The following is a 24,775-nucleotide window of genomic DNA, read 5'->3' as shown; positions in this document are numbered from 1 at the left end:
CAGATGCTGAGGGGCTGTGTGAGCTGGGTGAGGGTCCCAGGGATGAAGCCCTCACCCTGCCTATGTCTCCCGTTCAGACCCAGGAGGGGTTGGGCTGGCTGGCCGTTGGGGTGCTCCAGGATACCAGCTGCGAGACCCTGTTGCGGTGTGACTGTGTCTCTTCGGGACAAGATCCAGGCCCTGCTCCAGTAACTGCCAAGGGTTTGAATTTGAATCCAGGGAACCAATCGGTGGAGAGAGAAATGGTCAGTGAAAAGGCAGATGACCTGGCTGGAAGGGGGGAGGAACTGCTCGGCTTATGCTACCTGCCTGCCACAAGACCCCTGGGGCTCCCCGCCCCCCTTGCGCATTGGAAAGGGGGCTCAGGCTGGCTCTGATGCAGTGAGGAAAGCAGGGAGCTCGCTGCCTACCCCCACTAGGACAGCAAGGGCAGCGCTGAGCCCAGTGGGAGCTGAGACCCCAGCTGAGTGGGGGGAGACACAGGCAGGGCAGGTGATCTGCTGGGAGTGGCAAGGTGCTTGGTAAGGAAAGTCTGGATGAGCCTAGGCAGCCTTGTGAACTGATGGCTGTGTCTAGTCAGCAGTGTGGGAAGGCGAGGAAAGTGGAAGATGAGTGTCCCTGTACCTTACCTATTACCTGGGTGGAGAATTGTGACAGTGAAGGAAATGTGCCTGTCTGTCAGGGGTATTGACTTGCCTATGGAGGGAGCTATCCTGATCTCCAAGCAGTTGCCTGTGACCAGCCTTGTGTGCTGGGACAAGGGGAATGAGATCCCAAGCTGTGTGTCTGGTAAAGGAGAAAATGTGTCCAGCTCTTCTTTGTCTGTGGAGCAGAAAGAAGGGGCCTTTCAGCCTGTGATGGTTGAGGGTAGTGCAGTTGTCTCAGAGCTGGTTCTGGATTCAGCTAAAGCCCAGAAAGGGAATGGCCCTAAGTTTGTGTCTGCTCGGGAGAATGGCACTGTAACTAGGTCGCATCCCATTAGGGTCTATGTAAAACCCCAGAGACCAGACAATTCTGGTGCTTGTATCATAGGAAGACAGAAGGCAGGAGATTCTGGAAATGAACTGCTGGCTAAATAAGTGGAGGAGGATTTTGGTTTGATGGAACATTGGTCCTCCTTCTGTAGGGAAAGAGCTGTATAATTTGGATGGCCTCCACCTCAGTAGAAGGGGAAACAAGCTCCTCAGGGACAGGCCTGCCTGAGTAGTCAGGAGGACATTAAACTAATAGCAAAAAGGAGAAGGTAAAAAAATTCAGAGAACAGCCTAGAGCCCTCAAATGGCAGATTTTCAATTGAGTTTTGCAGCTCTTTTGGAATTCCTGATGCCTGGAGCGAGGAGGAACACCTTACATCAATTCCAAAGGCCATGAATCATGCAGCCATATCCACTGAATCAGTTGCTGCCTGGAGCAAAATCCTTGCACAAAGTGTCCTTCAGAGACTTCAGACATACACTGCTCTCTCTAGTCGTCTGGCAGTTTGTCCACAAATTTAGCAATTGCAGAGAAATTAAAATTATACTTGGGCAAGACAGCTTGATAATTTGCCACCTTCTTTTGATGTGGAATAAGCCTTTCTGCCACAGAGGCTGAGTCTCTCATACTCCTTCTCTTTAGGACGAATTTAGGGTGTGACGGGCACAAGCGTTCAATTGCGGCTGTGATCACTGAACTGGGATTGGGATGAGTGAAGAAGTAATCAAAGTCCTTCTGGGGGACTTGATGTCTATCCACTCCCTTGGCAGTCAGTGGAATGGATTAGGGTCTTCCAGAGTTTGTTAGCTCCACAAAAGCCTCATTAATTGGAAGGGCACCCCTTCTCAGAGCTGGGTTCTGTAAAATGTAAAGGATGGTTTGCCGATTCTCTGTTGAGTTGAGTTATCTGAATTCCCAGAGAATTGGCCACTTGTCTCATCAAATCCTGAAACAGCTTGTAATTCTCTGGGGGAGGACAGAGACACTCAGGCATGAATATATCGTCCACAGACAGTGACAAGATATGGAGGGACATCTGTGTGTTCCTCCATTATTTCTCCTCTCTCAATAAAGGTCCAACCTGGATAGCGGAAGGACTGGTTAAGCAACTCGTTCAGGGGCTTCTCAAAGTTGAGAAGGAACTCTCTTTTCAGCATGGGACACTGACAAACATCCAAATTCTCTTTGACCAGCCATGACCAGTAAAGCCTGGGTCACCCATAGAAAAGGGCACCATACAGTGGCTTCCTTATAAGACCACTATTTCCTAGGTACCAAGTCACTGTCGTGATGCCAGACTGCTGATGCAGATGTGTGTGGAGGGCACACTTGGCCCATTGAGGTTGAAGGAGGTATCAGTAAAGGAGACCCCCTATAATCAATAGATTGTACTGGATAAGGTGGTCAAAATGCCAAGGATACAATCAGTGCCAACTGTACCAGAGGAGCTCCTGGTGCTGACAATCAGCTTAAGAGAATGGAGAGACAGCATCAAAGGTTCTGACAGTGCCAGCCATGTTAGCACAGTAGACTGCTTCAGCAGCGTTAGCCTCACGGATTAGTACTAATTGCATTGACGGTACAGACCATGTTGATTGTATGGAAATTTTCGGTTGCAGTGCCTGGTTGGGCCACGCACGTGCAGTAACTGCCTTGAGGCGCTGTTGGAATCTCGTTCGGCGCACACACAACCAGATCCCCTCAGTTCCTTCCCTACTGTAGAGTCCTAGTTTCGAACACCAAAGCAGAGGGGAGGAGAGTGAGTAGTGGAGCACCCACAGGGGGACATATCTCGAAGAACCTCAGCCACTGCACAAGGTAAGTGGCCCTCTCTTCTTCTTTGTGTGCTGTCCCAGGGCGGGGGCAGCGCTCCACTTCAGGTGAATGTAGAGCAGTACCCCTTATGGTTGAGGGGACTTTGGAGTTATGTGCATAGTAGAAGTGGAAAGGACCATAAGGCCTAGTATGGCATCTGCCCTGGAGTCCTGTGTAATGGCATAGTGATTGACAAAAGTATGTTCTGATGCCCTGTGGTGGCGCTACAAATTTCCAAAATGGGTACATTGTGCAGAAATGCCACAGATGTTGCCATAGCCTGAGCAGAATGGGATCTGATCCCTGCTGGGGGGGGGGGGGTTCTATCTTATGTGTGTGGTAGCATAAGCTAATGCAGTTAGATATTCACTTAGAAAGCAGCTGTTTGGCTATCTGGATCATTCAGTAGTCAAGACAAACAGCCTTATGGATTTACGGAAAGGTTTCATTCTGGCTAGGTAGAAGGCTATAGCCCTTCGGACATCCAAGGTGTGCAGTGCTGCTTCCTGTGAGATTTTGTGCAGTTTAGGGTAAAATGTAGGGAGATTAATAGGTTGGTGATGTGGAAGGTTGACATCACTTTGGGGAGGAATTTCGGATAAGGTCGCAGCATGACCTTGTCCTTGAAAAAGGTTGTGTAGGGTGGATTGGCCATTAGTGCGCTAATCTCTCCAACCCTTCTAGCAGATGTGATAACCACCTGGAATGTTACCTTCATAGACATGTGTAGTAATGAGCAGGTAGCCAGTGACTTGAAGAGGGGTCTCATTAGTCCCTTGAGCACTAAGTTCAGATCCTATGTGGGTGAGTGTACTTCAGGGTAAAGATTCTGGAGGCCAGCCAGAAAGCATTTTGTAGTCAGATGTGTAAATGTCAAGAATCCATCAATCTTGTCGTGGAAGGTGTTAATCGCCATGAGGTGTACCTTGATAGAGCTTAAGGGCAGTCCTGAGTTCTTGTTCTTCAGCTCTAAAAAGGTACTCTAGCATCACTGGTAGTGGCATGGTGCAGCGAGTGAGCTGTTTGGTAAGACTCCATATAGAAAAACATTTCCATTGTTGTGGGTAAGTACTGTGTGTGGATTCACATCTGCTGTTTGACACTAATCAAACACATGTTGAACAGGTTAACTTATGCAAATGGAACCATGGGAAAAAAATGCTTTCAGATGGAGTATCTGGTCATGGCTTATGACAGGAGGTCTGGTCTCATCGGAAGAGTCTGCAGAGAACAAACTGACATACGCAGCAGGTAAGGGTACCAGCTCTGTCTGGCCCCACGATGGGGCAATCATAATGATCTTGGCCTTGTCATCCTGTATCTTGCGTAGGACTGTGTATCAGAGGGATTGGCAAGAATGCACACAAGTGTCTTGTCCCACTGAATTAGGAAAGCATCTCCTAGCAATCAGGGACTGAGTCCTGCCCTGGAACATAACAGAGGTCATTTGTGGTTCTGTGCTGTGGCAAATAAATTGATGGATGGAAACCCCCATTGATGGAATATCTGTTGTAAGACTGTAGGATTCAACTCCCATTCGTACTCCTGTGAGAGCCTTCTGCTTAGTGTGTCAACGGTGGTGTTTTGGAATCCTGGATGGTGGGAAGCTGAAATATCGATGTTGTGTTGGATACACCAGTCTCATAACTTCAGTGCATAGAGAGTGAGATCAGGCTCCCCTTGTCTGTTGACGTAGAACGTGCATGCGACATTGTCAGTTATCACACGAATTGATTAGTTCCTTATGAGTGGTACAAAGTGGAGACATGTGTTCCTTACTGCTTTGAGTTTTAGCAGGTTTATGTGAAGGCATCTCCCTGATGGAGACCACCTGCCTTGTACTGTGAGGTGGTCCAGGTGTGCCCCCCTGCCACGCAGGGAAGCATCTGCTGTGATCATGATTGAAGATGCTCTGTGGTGAAAAGGGATGCCTACACAGAGGTTTCCAGGGCTTGTCCACTACTGTAGAGATGTTAGAACATCAAAAGGTAGTGTTACCATCATACTCAGGCTGTGTTTGTATACTGAACTCAGCCAGCCCTGGAGACACTGCATGTGTAACCTGGCATGTTTTACCACAAATGTGGTGGTGGCCACGTGTCCCAGTAGTTGTAGACAGGTCCTTGCCTCAGTTCGCGGGCAGATGGAGACAGTGTCTCTGAGATGTTTGATGGCCAGGAATCTGGCATGAAGTAGACACACTTGTGTCTCATTGTGAATTGGAGGAATAGTCTGTGAGATGGATGTATTGTAATGTGGAAATATGCATCTTGTAGGTCGAGGGCTAAAAACTAGTCCTCCTGTTCCAGCGCTGGGATTATTATGCCTAAAATGACCATCTTGAATTTTTGGAATCATACAAATTTGTTGAGTTTTCGTAGGTCTAGTGTTGGGCACCATCCACCACTTTTCTTCTGGGTCAGAAAATAGTACAAACACCCTTCCTTCTGTATTGTGTTGATACTGGTTCCACGGCAACTAGCTGTCATAGACTATCTACTTCCAATCTTAAGAGGTGCTCATGAGAAGGGTGCCTGAAGAGGGTTGGGGAGGAGGGTAAGGTAGGGGGACAAGAAGTAAAAGGGATAGAATAGCCTGACTGTATTATTTCTGAGACCCAGCGGTCTTGGGTTATGCGCTCCCATGCCTGGCAGTGGTGACCAAATGGGAAGGTAAGGGCTGGTGTCAAGGGGAGGTCATTCAGACCCTTGATCAGACCTTCAAAACTGTGGTTTGTTCCCTGAAGGTTGAGACACCGCTGGTTGTGGTTGTGTCTGCCAGCGTCAAGGTGGTCTATTTCTGTACCTGCCCTCCTCAGATGGTCTGGATTGAGAGCAGGTATATTGAGTATCCCTGGTTCGCTGGTAGAGTTAGTACCGCTTCTTTTTAGGGGGCAGTGTATAGATGCCGAGCATACGAAGAGTCACGAGAAAGTCTTTCATGGTGTGAAGAACTTCAGTTTTTTCTGAAAAAAGTTTTTCCTTATTGAAAGGCAAGTCCTCTACCTTTACTTGTAGCTCTTTCAGTATGCCAGATGACAGTAGCCAGGAGGCTCTGCGCATCACTGTAGCTGTGGCCGTGGTACAGACCACATTACTGGCGACATCCAGGGAGGCCTGTAGGGCCATGCTTGTGACCAGTTGTACCTCAATAAGCACGGATTTGAATTGTGCTCTGTCTTCAGGGATCTCCGCAGTAAACTCGAAGAGTTTTCCATAATTGTCTAAATCATATTTAGCCACAAGGGCACTGTAGTTGGTAATGTCGGGGAGGTGTAGACCTTGCGGCCCAAAAGGTCCAGTTGCTTATGGTCTTTGTCCTGTGATGTAGATCAGTGTTGAATTTGTTTGGTCCTGTGGTTAGCAGCTTCAACCACTAAAGAACTTGGTTGTGGATGGACAAACATTCCTTTGGCTGGCACATAATATTTTTGGTCCACCCTTTTGCATGTTGGGGGGAAGGGGCGATGGCTGGGGTCTGCCACACCGTTTCTGCTGGGTTTAGAATAGCATCATTTATGAATAGGGCTATTTTTGAGGAAGAAGATGGTTGCAAGATTAACAGTTTATGTTGATTTTCTTGGACTTCAAGTGGGAGGTCCTGGCTAATCACTATGCGTTTGAATAACTCCTGGAATTGTTTAAAGTCATCAGCCAGGATGGGTGGAGATGGCACGATGGCTTCATCAAGGGAAGAAAAAGAATTATGTTCAAGGGATACTTTCTTAGGAACGGGTTCTTCCTCTGGTTCCTCGGATATCTCCTTTGTGGTTGGTTTAGACCTAGTTGGAGAGCACAAAGGAGAAGGTTTCGGGGTGTCCCTCTCCGATTCAGGTTGAAGTGATTTTTCCATTAGGATCATTTTTTGAGGTGGAGATCCCAGTCGCTCTCACCTTCAGGTTGCTACAGCAGACACACTCGAATGGTATGTGCGTCTCTGTGAGGCATCTCACACAGAGAGAGTGCCCATCAGAGCACAGCATAGCTTCTTCGCAAGAGCTGCATTTTTTTACACCAGGGGAGCCTGGCATGATCAAAGTAAAGTCCCAGGTGGACCAAGAACTTTGAGTTTTGTGCTCCACAGGAAGCAGGGAACAGGGGAACACAGAAAAAACTAAGTAAATTTTTTTTTATATAACACTAACTACTTATCTAAGGAAAGTTAAATTGAAGCGAACAATTAACTATTTTGCCATCTCTAGGGGTAGAAGCTGACGCACTATCCCGAGCTCAGTCTTCAGTCGAGGACGGTTGAGAAGGAACGGTAGGGGGTCAAGCAGTGTGCACACTGAACGAGACTCCAACGACACCGCAAGACACCTATTGCACATGCATGGCCTCACCAGGCACTGCTACCAAAAATCTCCAATTAACAGCGCCGGGACGCACCATCACCTGAAGTGGAGCACCCACCAGGACACACATTTTGAAGAACCTCAGTTAATGCACAAGGTAAGTAACCCTCTCTTGCACTGATGGTGCAGACCATATTGATGTTGCTGGTTGTTACAGCAGTGCTGAGCAACATGACTGCACGGAGGTGCTAAGTGTTCTGATTGCACAGAACAAACAATAACGCTGTTAGCTTTGGATGTACTGACATAGCCAATAGTCTTGAAGAGTCCAGTAGAGGGAGACATCAAATCTCTTCCAAGACAGACATGAGAGGTGGGGACTGTAGTGAAAGAGCTTGGTACTTCAATAATGCCAAAATAGGGCCTTTTTCATCACTTCAGATTGAGACAGGTGAAGACACCAGACTTCACGGTACCAGAGTCAACAGCACTGCCTCAGAGAGAGCCAACGTGCTCTTGTGCTTTTGATGTGCTGAACCAGTTCCAGAAGACTTACTGTACAATTTCTTTGGTGAGGATGTAGACTTTTGAATGCTTCTCAGGATAAGAACACTTAGAGCACTTACATGAGACAGCAGAAGCATATGAAGAACAATGTTTCTCATCCAACTTGTGCTTAAAGTCTTGTGCTAGAGGAGGGGCACTCCTGATACAGAATCTATCGGTTCAAAGTTAGGGTCCAGTTCTGATACTGGACGCACAAGTCTGATCATGTCCATTAGATGGACCACTGAACAACAGTCTGTCTGCTTTTTCATTGTAGTGGGCAAGGAGGTACAAATTGGGCATCTGTCCCTCATATGCCCTTCCCCTAAGCAGAACAAACATCTTTCTTATCTATTCAGGACAGGGAACACAGCCCTGCATGTAACACATTGTTTGAAACCCAGGGATTTCTTCATAATTAACCTCCAGGATTTACTTTAAAACTAAACTAGCTAACCTAACACTAATTAAACTAACCCAAGTATAAACTATTTGCAAAAAGATTTTTAGAAAGCTGGCTGAACTGCAAAGCTATGGGGAGCTCATACTCTTGCCACCGGCCGTGAGAAGGAAATGAGAGGATAGCGGTGGACACACCCACTTTACAGCCTTGGCTGGGATCATGTACCACCTAGACATACTGCTGGCAAGAATCTCCCACTTTAGGTCTGTGCAAGTCTAGTGCACTAATGTGCACAATCACTTGAAGGAGAACCATTAAAACACAAATTATCAACATCACATGTCAAAATATACTAAGTAAATATCCTTAAATCAAACTCTAATAAGTTCTCAAGGAGCATTTTTCTTACTCTGCCTACCTGCAAATTTTAATTATTATAGATGTATACATTTTTAGTTGGTTTGTGTGTGGTGAAATCATAGTTTACGAACATTTACTGATAATCTAATTCTTCTAAACCTATTTAGAATACATTCTACTCTCAGGAATGAGGACTTTCCAGTGACCCCTTCCAGTCAGTACAGGAACAGCATTGTTTGGCTCCAAGAGCTGCCCCACCCTGCTGGGTGTGTAGGAATAAGCTCTCTTGCTCCATCAAAGTGAACGAGGTCTCTTAATTCAACTACACTATATGTCCATGCCCAATATCATTAGTATTTCCTTGTTTCCCCATGCATTTGTGAACTTATTGAAACACTTCAACTATTCTAGCACTGGGCCTTTTTCTGGAGTAGAAATAGCTTATAATGTTACGTTACTGGAATAATTTTCTTTAAAAGTTATGTACAGTAGAATTCATTTTTTTCCTACAAATCCATATTGAGTAAGTCTTTTCATGAATTCAAAGTTGCTGCTCAGATGACTCAAACTCACATTTTATTAGTAGTAACGTTTATATTTAGAGTAATAAATATGTTGGTACCAAAACCACACTGCAACAAAAACCCTACTTACATGGAAATTCCATTTCAAATATGAATCAGGATCTAAAAATGTATCATTTCCAAACAGTATCCTTTGTTTTCCCTTTTAGCACTGAAGTAGTTTGCAAAGACTGTATAGGAGCCATAGAAACAAAATAAATCTTACACACATCAGTTCCTGAACACTTTACAGAAACAAAAATAAACTTGTTGAGAAAAGGATAATCCTTTCCAGGGAGCTACAAATTAAGCAGCAAAACACGGTAGTTCACTAGAGCCCACCAAAGCAGCAGAAAAAGTCAAATGCATACAGCTCCTCACAAAGAGAGATATATACTGGAAACCAAAAATAGCAAATACAGAGCATTAATGAATTGTAACACATAATGAGACTATAACCTGCCATTTAGTAATTGCACTAAATGTAGTTAAAAATGGTGGCCTTTCACATACTGGGATTAACAGATTATATCCGTAGGAGATGCCTTAGTTGAAACAAAAGATGCAGCCATCTGGTTTCTAGAATCAGCATAAAGAAGTAAATTGGGAAGATTACTGAGGACACATTCCAAACTGCCAAATTGTATCACTCTTTGGAGAGTGGAGACCCAAAAAAAAAAAAGCTATGCCATGTCAAAATAATAATACGAATACTTAACATTATCTTCAACCATTTTTTATCAAAAGGACCTCAAAACACTTTACAAACATTAATTAAACCTCACAACACTCTTCGGAGGTTAATCATATTTCAGGTGGGTATCTAACGATGAGAGAGGTTAAGCAACTTACTCAAGGTCACATAGCAAGATGCTGGCAGAGCTTGGAATAAAAACCAGCATTCTCAACTCCCCATTATTTTTCAAGCACCCAAAAGTATAGTAGACACCTGATAAAACATGAAAAAAACCCATAAACTTTAGTCTAAAGAGCATAGAGACTAAAATGTACAAAATGTTGTAAGTGAGGGTCATAGACAAAGGGGGAAGACGGACAACAAAAGTAAGGCAGCTACACAACTTGACAGTTTTATTATTTTGCTCATATTAGCTGTTCGCTCTTTCCCCTCTACTTCTCATGGAAGAAAGGTCAGGAGGAGTTTTAGAGAGAACTTCTAATTTGAGGAAGGAGATGGCCTGGCAAACAAACAGTTTCTGAGAGGGAGATCCAAGCATAAGAGCAGCTTGGAATAGAGAGGCTGTCAGCATTGGGGTGAGGAAGATGCAGAAGTGGGGATGAAAAAAAAAAAAGGCAAATGAGTGCAACGGATGCAATGTATGAAGGAGAGAATATGAAAGGTGACCAGGTCAGAGCTGAAAGCATGGACTGTGTGATACAGGGCCTTTAAGGCAAGGGGGAAAAAAAGTCCATGTGATTCCCATCATCTGCTCAACCTACTGAACCAAATTCACCCTCTCCCAAGAAAATAAGGGTTGTTCACAACAGCCCCAAAATTAGCCTTTTCACACAGCACCCATGAATAAGGAACCATTAGTTCAGGGATTGAACAATGTAAGAGTACACCTATTTGCCTGAAGACTAAACCCACCACCTATAGCCCAATAAAAAAGACCAGTGAGCTCCAGTGACAACAGCTCCAGCCCCTCAGTCTCCCCCCCGACTGCCACGCCTTCCTGGTGAGTGGAAGCTACTTTACCCCCCCCCAATCCTCTTCCCCTGCCTGCCCCATAAAGCTTAAACCCCCTCCCCACACACTATCGCCTTATCCCTTCCCCAGTATACGGAGGAGCCAGAGCCAGCCTGGCTCCCCCCACCCACGCGGGGTGCGTAGGCTCCTCTGCGCCCTCTCCTCCCGTGTGTAAGGAGGTTTTTCCTCTGCCCCCGACCCCGGTAACCGTTGGGGTTCAAACCTTACCGGTTACCCGGCGCCGCGATGAGGCGGCAGCGGGGAGAGCGCGCGCCGCAGACAACAGCAGCTGTGCGGCGGTAACGAAAGGCAACAGCTGTGAAGACGCGCGAGCTCGAGAGGAGGCAGAGCCGTCGCGGCGGCAGCAACAGCGCGCGGCCGGGATACAGGGGAGGGGGAGGGAACAGTGCGCTGCCAGGAGACAGAGGTGGGGAAAGGGGCCGGGCTTTAAACGAAGCTCCGCCCTAGCCCGAGGAAAGACTTGCGGAGATACGTCATCACGCCAGTTACCACCTTCCGTAAGAATTTAAGGGAGCTCCCTCCCATTCGACTACATGAAGAGGGGCGGGCGCTATATGTGATGGATAGCTACTTTATCCAATGGGAAAGGAGGTGAGGCGGGATTCCGTCAGATGGGCAAGTCTCTACCACAATAAGAGTCGCTGACTTTATGTAGTCCTTTGTTTGATTGACGTCCCTGTCCCTGAATTGGCAGAAGGGAAAAAGTGGGCGGGCTGAGCGTGCATTCAGGTTCCCTTATACCCAATGGCTATGGTGCGCAGGCAGGGCTCCGTTTGATGGGCATCTGGCCCACCTAAAGACGTGGCGCAAAGGCGGCATCAATTTGATCGGCTCCTCTGCCGTCCAATGGGAGTGGGTCAGAGTCCAATCATGGCGTGATGGGCTAGCCAATGGGCGCGCCGCAGAGGTGGTGTGAGCGTCCCTCGCGCTCTCTTTTCTCTAACGAGGGGGCCCCTCCTCTCCCCCTGCAAGCCGCCTGTTGGCTGGGGCCCTTGCAACGCGCGTCGGAGCCGGGGGCTGTAACGTGATGAGCCGAGACCCTGCGAAGGGCGGGGGAAAGCTCTGGCCTCGGGGTGAGGCGGCGGCGGCGGCGGCGGCTGCGCAGGGTGGCCCGGGCCTGCCTGGTAGGTACAGGGAGAGGTGGGGGCCTCTCGTCTCCTGCTCCCGGAGACGGGTTCCCAACGGGGTGGGGGGGACCCTCTGTCCGTGCCCGGCGCGAGCCGGACTCGGCCCTGCGGGCGGGCGCGGGTGCCCCTCCCGGGGGCACGTAGGGGACCCCGCCCGCGAGCCTTTCAGAGCTGCCGGTTGGCTGAGGCGTCCCGCTGGGCGGGGCGAGTGAGGCGCAGAGGGAAGCCTCCCCTTCGACCCGGCGGAGCCGCGAGTCCTGTCGCGGCGGGGCAGGGGCGCCAGTTCAGATTTTGGTGGAGGTTGATTCTTCCAGCAGTGGCCCCTGCCAGGTGCCCCGGGGGAATGAACAGGACAGGCTCCAGGCAATCCTCGAGTTGCCCGCTCCCAGCTTCTGGCAAACAGCGAGGACCATGCAGACCATGGTGTTGGATCCCTGCCCACCCTGGCTAATATCCTCCGTGAATTTATCTAGTTCTTACTGGAACCCTGTTACAGTTTTGGCTTCACAACGTCCCCTAGCAAAGAGTTCCACCCGTTGACTGTAAAGAAATACTTGTTCGTTTGTTTTAAATCTGCTGCCTGTTAATTTCATTTGGTGACTCCTGGCTCTTGTGTTATGAGTAGTAAATAATTCCTTATTAAATTTTTCCACACCATTCATGATTTTATAGCCCTCTGTCATATGCTTCGTTAGTCATCTCTTTTCCAAGCTGAAAAGTCCCAGTCCTATTAATCTCTCCTCATACAGAACCCATTCCATACCTCTAATAATTTCTGTTGTCCTCCTCTGTACCTTGTCCAAATCCAATATATCTTTTTTGAGATAGGGTGACCAAATCTGCACACACTATTCAATATGTTGGCATACCATGGATTTATGTAGAGGCAATGTGATATTTCTCTCATATTATCTATTCCTTTCTTAATGATTCCCAATATTCTGTTAGCATTTTTAATTGCCACTGGACATTGAGCAGATGTTTTCAGAGAACTATTCACAATGACTCCAAGACTTCTTTATTGATGGGTTCAGCTAATTTAGACCCCATCATTTTGTATGTATAGTTGGGATTATATTTTGCCAACTGCATTACTTTGCATTTATCAACTTTTGAATTTCTTCTGCCATTGTGTTGCTCAGTCACCCAGTTTTGTGAGATCCCTTTGTGACTCTTCGCAGTCTGCTTTGGACTGAACTATCTTGAATAATTTTGTGCTAGCTACAAATTTTACCACCTCACTGCGTACCCCTTTTTCCAGATCATTTATGAATATGTTGAATAGGACTTGTCCCAGTACAGACCCCTGAGGGAAACCACTATTTACCTCTCTCCATTCTTACCTTTTATTCCTACCCTTTGTTTCCTACCTTTTAACTGAAGTGCCTGGCAGTGCTTTCAGGATCACTTACTTTACTTTAATGGTGGGTTTCAGAGTAACAGCCCTGTTAGTCTGTATTCGCAAAAAGAAAAGGAGTACTTGTGGCACTTGTAGCTCACAAAAGCTTATGCTCAAATAAATTGGTTAGTCTCTAAGGTGCCACAAGTACTCCTTTTCTTTTTACTTTAATGATAAGCCTTTTGTTATCTTAATCACCCTGTCTCTGGTTATAAACAAACTCCCTGCACCAAAGGCTGTGCTGCTCCCAGCTTCAGAAGTTATTACATATCACACTCAAGCTGTTGCAGTTAAGAGCTCTGTCTGGGGCTAGAGTGAGAAGACCTCCCCTAGGGAACTCGGGGAGAGGGTCTAGAGTCCTCCCCCCCCCCCCACGCACCCAAATGTCACCCCTGGGCCAGGGGTGAAGACTCGTGCGCTTCGGGGAACATCGCTGACTCACAAGCACCTTCCACCATGGCAGAATCCTGCTGACACAGAGGACAGGAATACAGCTGCTGCCTGCTCCAAGTAATCTGGGTGGGGAACAGACCACAGTAGTGCAGGGCCCTGAGGAGTTCATGATATCAGAAGTCAACTATGAATTCCAGAACCTTGCTAATCCTAATTGGCCAGGCATAATCGCAGGAAATGCTCCTCTAGACTCAGGCTTGGATGGCCTACACATGATACTTATAGCTACATAGCTGTGTCACAGGGGTGTGGGGGAAAACACTGACGTAACCCTTATTGTTGATATATTCCTCAGCAGAAGTATTTGTCCATCATCATAGCTAACATCATTCAGGGAGGTGGTATTCCTACCTTGACAGAAAAATTACTCCTATCAGTGTAGGGCAGTGGCTTTCAGACTATTTTTCTGAGGATCCAGTTGAAGAAAATTGTTGATGCCTGTGATCCAATGGAGCTGGGGATGAGGTGTTTAGTGTGTAGGAGGGGCTTAGATCTGGGGCAGAGGGTTAGAGTAGGGGGGTGAGGGCTGCGGGGTGGGACCAGGAATGAGGAGTTCAGGGGTGGGAGGGGGCTCTGGGCTGGAGCAGGGGTTCGGGGGGTGAGGGCTGTGGCTGGGAATGAGGGGTTATGGGAGTGGGAGGGGGGTGCTGGGCTGAGGGTTGGGATGGAGGGGGTCTGTGACCTGGGAATGAGGGGTTTGGGGTGCAGGAGGGGGCTCAGGGCTGGGGCAAGAGGTTGGAGTGTGGGAGGGGGTCAGGGCTCTGGGCTGGGGGGCAGGCTCTTGGGGGGCAGGGATGAGGTGTTTGGGGGTGCAGGAAGGGACTCTGGGTTTGGGGGGGCTCAGGACTGGGGCATGGGATTGGGGCACGGGTTTGGGGGGTGGGCTTACCTCCGGCAGCTCCCAGTCAGCAGCACAGCCGGGATGCAGAGGCAGTAGGCCAGTGGGAGTGCAGAGCTGGTGCTCGGGGCAGGGGCAGTGCGTGGAGCCCTGTGCCGCTCCCCCCCACCCCCCAGGAGCCAGTCCTGCTGATGGTCACTTGTGGGGCGCAGCGCGATGTCAGAACAGGTAGGGACTAGCCTGCCTTAGCTGGGCAGCACCACTGATGGGACTTTTAACTGCACAGTCAGCAGTGCTGACCAAAGCCACTGCGACCCAGTTCTGGGTTGCGACCCATGGTTTGAAAACCACTGGTGTACGCTATGTCTACGCTCCAGTCTCCAGTATATAGACATAGAGTAAGGGTTTATTGACCTAGGGAGTTATTAAACTAGATTAAACAAATTTGGAATATGGCATTTATGGGGGAGTGAGAGCATCCACTAAAACAGTTAATCTGCTTTAAATTACACCCTACTTTATTCCAGATCAGTGTCCAGGGACAGACAAGCCCTAATATCCCAAAATAAAAGGAGTGTCCAGGATTCTTGCTATCAGTGCCTTCAGGCCAGCAAAAGGAGGCTGTGAATATGAAGTGTCCCAAATAATGAGGCAACTGACAATAACTTGTTACCCAGAAGCAGTGAATATACTATGTGCCAAAAACACAACAGAAGATGGCATTTTTTTCCATTTGGATAATTAGTTGGAGTTAGTGAATGTCAGTAGTTTTCTTTCCCTAAAAAATTTTTAACTCAAGAAATAAAATGCCTTAGCATAGTAAAATAGATATGTGGCTAAAGCCGTTCATAAGGTAAAATGCCCATGGATTAGTTGAAGAAAATTGATCCAGACAATCATTCTTAACATTCAGTGTTACAGGGATGAGGTTGTTCCTTGAACTGGAACATTGTTTTAGGATACCTTATCTTTTAAAGGTGAGAAAAACAGTTTAAAAAAAAAAAGTTTAAAAGTCCAAATCATTAATATACTACACAGTTTAAGGATGACCAATACATTAACCTTCTCTTACCTGCCGAGCTCTATGTTCAGGTTCTACCCTTGTTCCATGCATCAGTATTTCCACTAAAATAAATGTGAGTTGTGCGCACACATCCTCCAAGAGCAAAATTTTGACTTCAAGAAATCTAAAAGAGCAGACAAGATTTTCTGCATTGCTTGGACCATATCATGCTCCCTACATCCCTATGTGAAGAGGTGCCTCCATCCTGGGTTTTCAACTCCCCAGTCAGCCTGTGTTGCCTGTTTCTGTGGTGCATTCCCTGCAAGAGGGCATTTCCTCATAGCACAGTTCCATTGGAGCCATCCTGCCTGAGTGCTGGGGGCCAGTTGTGGTGCAGGGATAAAGTCTTCTACAAAATCTCCTGGGATCTGACAGATTTGTCTCACTGAGGTAAAGGATTGACCCCCAATCCCCCTTTTACAGGATTACAATGAGGAAACCTCTAAGGAATTGTAGTAGAGATTTCCATACAAAAAGCCTCTGTTCCATAATTTAACATGTTTGGGGCGGGGGGGAGATGGATGATCTAATCACTTGTTGTTAGATCACCATTTTTATGGAAGGAAGCTGGCCGTTTGGTATATGTAAGTGTTTTGGCTATACATCTCTTGTTAAGTATTCTTTCTCTGAAGAACATATTTAAACTGCTGGGTTTTAGTCATATTTTTCCATCTAATTTTTCTTTCCAATAAGTTTCTCGCATAATTTTTCTCAACTGTGAGAAATTTAGCCCTTTTAGTACCAAATACATAAATTATTAGTTGGGACTGTCCTCATTGTCTACATTGAATATAATCAGATCGAGATCATTGGTCAATGGGCAATTTCCCATCCAGTGATTAACTCCTCTTTATCCATCAGAATGTGGTCCAGAATAGTTCTTGTGTTGGGTGCAGTATTTTTTTGTGTTATAAACTTTTATTTTCTAAACTCCAGTGTTTTACTACCAGCTGCACAAAACCTCCATTTCATGCCTCTCCAATGGAAGTTCTCCCTAACAACCGTCCCCCCCCCTCCCCCCCCATACACTAAACAGTTACAAAAGGAGTAACTTAGAGGGCAATTTAAGAACGCCCTGGTTTGATTTGGTGGTCTGTAACAGATCTCCCCAGTAGTTAGCACAGTGATCTATATGCAGTCAAGATCCTATAGTTTTGCATTAAGCATAACTCTAAAACAGGTAATGGTGTCACTATCCTTCCTAAACGGGTTATAACCAATGATATTTGACATTCCAGACCTGTGACTTGTCCCACCCGTTTCATTAAGGTCAATGTCTATTTTCTATTAATTGAGAATTTTCAGTTCCTCTTGCTTGTTACCCATACTCCTAGCATTGTTAATTAATTTTTTCTCTTCACATGTTTTCCCACATCTCTTCAATGTGTTTGGAACATGTTGAATATGAGTTGGTACGACATTTGGCTCCTCCACTCTCACCTTTCTTTGTTAGGTTAATGCTCTCCAGGCGGCTTCTGCTAGTCTCCAGCTGAGAAATTCAGCCCCCGTAACTCTGAGCCTGCAAGGTGCAGGCCATCTCGTTCATTGTGCCCCCTCTCCCACTGGAACGTGGCCACAAAAATTCCAGTGTCACACTAGTAGTGCAGCCAGCAATTCCTCTCCTTCAGCCTTCTATTGATGGGACCAGAAGGATCTATGAGAATATCACTTGGTCTTTTATCTTCATCTCCTTTTCAAGATCTAAGTCTTTTGTAGTCTGTGTAGTTCCATGTGATGCTAAGTCATTGATTCTAATGTTTCAACAGCAGTGGAGACTTGCCAGATTACTTCGTAATTCTGTCCAATCATGCAATTACATGTCAAATTTTTGCTCCAGGGAGACAACACACCATCCTGTTATTCTTCAGTCCCTTGCTGAGTTCTCTCTCCACTCTTCTTTATATGGAATCACTAATGATAATTGTTTGCATTTTCAGGATGACTGAATAATCTGTCACAAGGCAAACAGCTACCAAACTGCAAGGATGCCCATCAGCTCTGACCCCAATAGCTTTCTGTTCCGTTTCTCGATAGCTGACTTACTGGTTATCTGATAACTATTTGATAATTTTAGCCAGGCTGAATGCCTCCTAGCTCTGTGTCACAAGTGGTCAGTTTGTTTGTTGGCTTTCTGCTCTTTCTAGTTCCCTTATTTCCAGTCCTTCCCCTTGTGGTGTCTGTGGCAACAATTGCTGAACCTGGTTATCCAAGAAGTAGTCACCTTCTTGGATGAAGTACATTTATGAAACTAGCATTTCCAGACTACATCTCCTTGATAGTACCCCTACCAGCCAGGCAGCATTCTTGTTTTATCCCTTGCCAGCAGCTTGTGTTGTTTATCCCTTTCTATGGGAATTTGGAATCGGAGCATGTGGGAGAAGTACTTTCAGTAAACAGTGGGTCTCTGCACTCAAGTGGATAGGAATAGCTTTTTTTGTCTCCTGGGCAAAGCTCTTTGCCTCTTAAAGATTAAATAGGAAGAAAGTTGTACAAATCTGAATATGTGCTGTTAGGCAGCTGAAATCCTCTTTGGAAAAATGTCTATAGGGTTTGACTTTCTGAAAACACCGCCTGACAGAGAGTGGGAGAGAAATAGTGGAAGCAGAAAAAGCTGTGAGACCATGGATCTAAAATACATTTCTGAAGGTGTGGGTAGGAGGGGTTTGGTATTCCTGAAATCACTTGTCTTTCTTTCCTGCTTTGAAATTTGGTCTCTAATATTGTAGTAGCAGGTCATATATAGGGCTGTATGCAGGAGCCCTCAGAACTCCAGCTCTTGTGACACCAAGCTAAAATCATGAACAACTGGAACTGTGAATAGGGAACAAAATAAACTTAGATTGTAATTGGGGCCTGTTTGTTCATATACACCATAACCAGTTCAGTGGGGCATTGATCCCTGACCGCCCTCTAAGCACGACTGTAATACAACTGATGTCAGAGCCAACACTAACTGTGCAAAGGGCTGGGTGGCTATTGGCTAAGTTAACACAAAAATTGTCCTTAATCCTTATTAGTTTCCCTTAGATCATTCAGTCTGAGCAGCAGTTTCCAGGACATTTCAGTTAGTGTCTTTACTACCTTGTACTTCCTCTGCATTTTACTCCTTTGATGAGAAAAGCATCTCTACAAGAGCAGCATCCATTTTAGAGAAGTTTACACACTATTTGTGCTTTGACAGGAACTAAGTAACCTAACACTTCTGTGTATGTCATAGTCCCGGAAAAAGCGTTCAGCCTTGTACAAACCTCCAAAGCAGAAACTGTATTTGTTGACCACAATCTAGAGAGATTCACAAAGATGACAGCCTGCACAGAGAAGTCCAAAGTTAAGGATGATTTAGGATTAAGGCCTCTATAGTTTAACTGTAAATTGCTGTATTTGCTCTGCAGAATGTGTTTTCTTAGGGACATGAGAGGATGAGGGCTTGGCTAATTGGCTTACAAAAAGCATTCAGGTTTGAGTGGTGAATTCATTTGGGAAGAGGACCAGAATTAAAATGCTCAGTGTTAAGACTTGTATCATTGGAAGAACAGAGTCATAAAAGGGAAATGTGAAATATGGTCTGCTATCTAGGTGAGGTGGAATTGTGATGGGTTCTGAAAGCAATAACAAGGAATGAAACTTTTGCTTGTGAATCTTCAAGATATATTCCATATGTTCTTGATATGCCATTTTTGACTGGTTGTTTTTTTTTCCTGGTCTTAGGTTGTTGCTGACAGTTGGGGGGGGAAAACTCCCTATCAAAGCTGTTTAAATGAGAATGTCCCTGGCACAGAGAGTGCTGCTCACATGGCTTTTCACATTACTCTTCCTGATTATGTTGGTGTTAAAATTGGACGAGAAAGCACCATGGAACTGGTTTCTTATCTTTATTCCAGTCTGGATATTTGATACTATCCTTCTCGTTATGCTAATTGTAAAAATGGCTGGGCGATGTAAGTCTGGCTATGACCCTCGCAACGGTTCTCAAAACGTAAAGAAAAAGGCCTGGTACCTCATCGCAATGCTGCTTAAATTAGCTTTCTGCCTTGCCCTCTGCGCTAAACTGGAACAATTTACTGAAATGAAACTGGTGTATGTCTTTATCCCCTTATGGGCCTTGCTCATGGGGGGAATGATTGAGCTTGGATATAACATCTTCTATGTACGAAGAGACTAAGTTGTAACAAAACTTTTTCAAGTTGACCAATATCAGATTACTGGATCATCCTATCTTGGTACAAGCTTAAACTTCACACAGCAACTACAAATAATAAATGTCAATCTGAAAATTTTATTTAAGACAGGCTGGTATTTAAAGTAGACTTGTTCAGTTTTTATTTTAGAACTGTCACAAATATCTTCATGTAAATAAAGTATGTTTGACTTCAGCTGTGTTTCTAAACATGATGTAATTTGTTAAAACAGAATTCATGCATTTTTGTGACACACATCTTCACCGCCTCATAAAACTACTAGACCTTCCATTCTAAAGAGTGCAGCCTGTTTAAATTCTGGGAGGAGGATTTAGTTTTCCACTACATATTGAAATAAGTAGCTCCTTGGAACTGATAGAATAGTTCTAATACAGTTTTCTGTAATGCACTAAATTTTCTGTGGAGCATTGATAACAGCTGAAAGTATTTACAGTGGGGCTAATACCCCTGCCTATTACCATTGCCTGACATGTCACATAAGATGCTGTTTTTCTGTAATTTACAACTATGCCAGACTAACAGTTCAGGTTGAAATTTTCCAGGGAGTTTCTGCCTCAGAATAATTTTTTTTTTTAGTTAATTAATTTTGGCTAATAGGGTTCAGCCATTTCTGAGACAGGTGCTCTTTCAAAAACTCTAGCACTCCTGGATTTTGGAGCAAGGAATTTGAAATGAGGGAGGAAGTCACTTTGTGTCAGAGAGGTGCCTTTTGCCATTCTCCGTGACCATCTGCACAAATTTGGGCAAGTTATAAGCCTTTGGGCAAAAAATGTTTGCACATGTTCAGTACAGGCTTGAGCAAAAAATCTCAAAAGATTCAGTTCCCACTCAGACCTCTCTCAGCTCCTAGTGCTGACCAGAGTGTTCATGCACCATCCCCACAAAGCCCAGGGCAACAAAGGTGAAGTCAGACTCTCCCAGTAATAGCTGCTCTGGGGTTAGTGACTAGAAATAAGACCTGGGAGCTTATCTCTTCTGTGCTGACAGTGACCTCCCTCCTGGCACCAAAGCAGCATAGAGTAAGCTGTGTGATGCAAATGGAGAGAGGACAAGACCCAGACTTAGGAAATTGTGGAGTAGATTAGTAGAAAGAGCCTGGGGGTGGGAACTGGGCCTGTCCAGATAAGGAGACTTAGGTCTGTAACCTAGCAGGCACCTAGTGGGCCTGGGAGAAGGAGAGACATCAGACAAGCTAGGGGAGATGAGGATGTTGAAATTAGATGAGACACTCAGGGAGGGAGACTGACCGGGAGCCAGTGGGGATGGGAACGTGTGTCCAGTGGTTAAGGGAGTGTGTAGCCAAAGGCTATGGGAGGAAAGAAAAAGATCAGGGAGTGGGGGAGAGTGACTAGGTTAGAAAACTGGGACAAAAGGCCAGTGGTGTGGTAGACACAGGCAAAAGAAATCAAGCTTGGGGGAGATGGGTAGTATATTTTATGCCTAGTGGATAACACGCTGCTCCAGTTCCTGGAATGGATCCCAAGATCTAAATTGCACCATTCTTTGTCAGCAAACATTTGAGACCACCCCTGGTAAATGTCCATCCTCTTTTAGAGATGGTTGACCTAAAGAATGATTTCTTACTACTACTATCAGTTACTTAGCTCTAGTAGCAGAGGTTTGTATGATGGATGTAAAGATCTCAGTCCCTGATGCTGAGCCATGTAGTTTTCACCATTATGTCTCATGATGGGATTTGTTTTCTCAGTTTACTTTTTTAACTATTTAGAAAATTACATACAAAATACATTTAAAACATGCAAAGGTACAAAGTCAAGCACACAAAAAGTAGGAAGGGCTGGAATTAAGATTGCCTGTGAAACCTTATTTCAGCACTTTTTTGCATGTGTGTCAGGTCTAGTTGAGAAGATAAAGCCACTAGTTTCATGTGTTTTAAGCCTCTGGCATCTGAACCAGTGACTTCAGGCACAGCCCTGTCTTAGGATCACTCAACACACTCAGGTTTCTGATCTATCCAGAGAGGTGCAACCACACAGCCTGCTGCACCCTCCCAGGAAACAGGGCTAAGGCCCCAAACTCCCCTTGACAGAACTCCACCTGAAGGTGTGAGCTTTCTTGTTTACCTCTTCAAAGGGCAGATGATACCTGTAGCATACTTTCTATGCTACAGACTTTGGTTAAGGCAGGTTACATGGACATATAGCCAGTGAAGTTTATATAATTTGGGCATATTTGGCTGCTTGTATCAGCTTTGTGCTTACCGGGGGCACTTATGTTGATGTAAAGGGTGGTGCACCATGGGGAGGTATTCCAGTGTGCCATGCATCGCTGTCCAGTGAATACCTTTTGAGTTATTTTTGCAATGTTTATGGGATAGTAATGACTCACCCAGGTATCTCCAGGAGCTAGGGTTCAGGTTCCCAGCATGCAACTGTTTCCATTCCATACTTTTTTCAGCTTGTTTTAAAAATCTCTCAAACTCACAACTTTTTCATTTCTGCCACTCTGAAAGAAGCATGGAGCGCCCAGAGCTTTGCACCAATCTCATGAATGTTGTAAATATATGCCATGATTCTACTGTATCTGCAGACTCTAGGAAGTACCACAACAATCAGGGATATGACAATTTCTTTGAGGGCAGTTTGCTGAGGGACATAACGGAAAATATTTCAAGGTTGTTTGGTGGTATTCATGGAGCAACTGCAGACAGTGGAGTGCTGCTTCTGGGTCCGGAAACAAGCACTGACTGGTGGGATCATAATGCAGGTTTAGGACGATGAGCAGTGGCTGCAGAATTTTTTTGATGCAAAAGGCCACATTCCTAGAGCTGTGTGCCAAGCTCGCTCCAGCACAGAGATACCAAAATGAGAGCAGCATTGACAGTGGAGAAGTGAGTGGGAAATGCACTCTGGAAGCCTGCAACACCGGATTGCTTCCAGTCTGTGGGAAATTATATTGGAGTTGGAAAATCCACAGGTGTATGTTGATTTGTATACCAAATGCAGCTAGCCTTGCAAAAGGAGTCGCAGGAGCAGGTCCCTTTATCAGACCCAAGATTAAAAACACACTGGCTAGTTCCACTACCTGGATATGTTCTCAGAATATGTCCTGTGGTAGGCAAGTTAGAACTCTTATAGAATATATGGGGAACCTTATAAAGGTTTTGAAACCTTTAGTATACTCTTTTACAGAGATCTGAACAGAGAGCAAGTGACCCAATATGGGAGCTCTTCCAGAATTAGCTGGTGCAATATTCAGATCTGTAGAGTCCACAACTGCTACTAATTTCAGGCTTGGTGCCAAGATATTCTCAGAACTGGGAAAAGCAGATCTCTTGCCATTCTGCTGCAATCTCACCTTTAAAGTGATTCTGGTTCAGGTACAAGAACATCTTTAGAATCTCACATATCTTTGGCAGTTCCAGAGGTTAAATCTTACCAAGTTTTTCCTCTGTATGGGTACTTTAGGATTTTGAACCTAGATCTGACAGGTTCTTTGTCTTCAACTTTCTCTCTTAATTGATGTACATGGCTCCAGAATTCAGGTATTTCTATAAAATATCAAGTCAACAGATGAACTTACAAAGGTAGGTGATCTTTAGTTTTAAAATGGATGAGGTCTTGGAGAAACGAAAGGCCACCAGATTTCAGATTGAGTCAATCAGTGCCTCACAAAATTCTCTTTCAGAAGTCAGCAGGTGTGATTTCAGTAGAAATCTTCTGTATCTGTCTACGTACAGAGACCCAGACAGTCTAGTAAAATTTTTTGCCATATCAAAAAAGGCAAAGTTTGTTTTTCCCTAGCCTCTGCTGCCTCAGAGGATCCCAAACCAATTGTAAGATTTAAATCCTCTCTTTCTTTTCCTCCTTTTTGGAGACAATTTGTCCGCAATTGTTTCAGGTATGACAAGCTATTTAGTGAAACTGCTCTGTACTAGAAATCAAACAGAACAGACTTCAAGATCATACCAACATCCGGTCCTTCCTCACCCGCAGGAATCTTTTCATGAAAAAATGATGCGAAAAGTGGTCTTGACCTTACTGAAAATTGAAATCTGGAGACAGAAGTAGTACAAGACTTTGGAGGGGAGAAAGGAGAATGGTTTTATTCCTCCTTTATAGCCACGTCTTATTTCTAATAGAAACGGTCTTACACATTCTACTGCATCTCTGCAAATTGAAAAAATGCCTATGCAAAAATTCTGCTCATTGGAGAAACCATGCACAATATCTTCTTTCAGCCTTTAGGACTGGTTTGCCACAGATTCTTGGGAGGGCTACTTCCATAGTGTTGTAAGGACAAGACAAAGTTTCTCCAGTTCATAGTAGACAAACACCCTTGCAAACCTCATAAGATTCATTAAGTGCTCAAATGTTCTCTGACTCATTGGCATCACCCAAATCTACAGGTGTAGCCAGATCTGGATGAATGACTCACAACAGATTCTCACCAGGAAGAGGTCTCATCCATCTGGTGCCAAGGAGAGAAAGACTGGTCAGGAGAAAAATCTTATATGAAGCAGTCTGATGGATTCCAACAGGTTGTAGTTAGGGTTCATATTCCTGAGGGAATTCTGTGCCACTGCGCAATCCAGAATTTTGCAGAAAGTAATGTGCATGCAGAATTTCCTTCCTCCACAGAAATTGGCTGCAATGCTCCTGGGGTCAGCTGGACCCAGCAGAGCCCAGCTCGCATATAGAAGATACTGTCTGGGGGAGGGGGAAGGAGTTAGAGGGTTCCTGGCAGCTGCAATTCCCTGCATGCCCTGAGGGAAGGAGACAGAGGTGTGCAGGAAACTCCACATGAGTCTGGGACCCAGCATCAGGCTGTTTCTTCCTCTGGATCCTTGGGTGGGGGGGGGTTGTCTGGGTTGGGGGGCACAGCTGGGCTCTGGGGAGCAGGGGGGTGGGCTGGGGGAGCCCATGACTGAGCTTTGGTGGGGAGGGGGTGTGGGTATCTGGGCAAGGGGGTTCATGGCTGGGCTCTGGGGGGCATATGTGTGAATATCTGGCCAGGGGGCCTCCACAGCTAGGCTCTGTGGAGAGGGGGT

General features: G+C 45.5%; 2 protein-coding genes across 10 annotated transcripts in view; one reads left to right on the top strand and one right to left on the bottom strand.

The window, feature by feature from the left end:
• The window catches only part of PHTF2 (putative homeodomain transcription factor 2), a 187,670-nt gene extending 176,581 nt beyond the window's left edge, over positions 1-11,089 (bottom strand). For 3 of the 9 annotated variants that reach the window (XM_073328588.2, XM_073328592.2, XM_073328596.1), the window contains exon 1: positions 10,893-11,087. The gene's annotated coding sequence lies outside the window, so the exon portion shown is untranslated. Of the gene's footprint in view, positions 1-9,808; positions 9,939-10,892 lie in introns of those variants that run through there. The other 6 variants (XR_012156838.2, XM_073328597.2, XM_073328591.2 and 3 more) reach the window with 4 other exon arrangements.
• A 471-nt stretch (positions 11,090-11,560) lies between these two features.
• On the top strand, positions 11,561-19,938 carry TMEM60 (transmembrane protein 60). Its single transcript, XM_073328587.1, has 2 exons — positions 11,561-11,809; positions 19,274-19,938. Exon 2 carries the CDS (start codon positions 19,323-19,325, stop codon positions 19,725-19,727), a length of 405 nt encoding a protein of 134 aa, XP_073184688.1. The 5' UTR covers positions 11,561-11,809; positions 19,274-19,322; the 3' UTR covers positions 19,728-19,938.
• The last annotated feature ends 4,837 nt before the right edge of the window (positions 19,939-24,775 follow it).

The sequence above is a fragment of the Lepidochelys kempii genome, chromosome 1, assembly GCF_965140285.1.
Source record: "Lepidochelys kempii isolate rLepKem1 chromosome 1, rLepKem1.hap1, whole genome shotgun sequence".
Lineage (NCBI taxonomy): Eukaryota > Metazoa > Chordata > Testudines > Cheloniidae > Lepidochelys > Lepidochelys kempii.
This window is presented reverse-complemented; position numbering and strand designations above follow the sequence as displayed.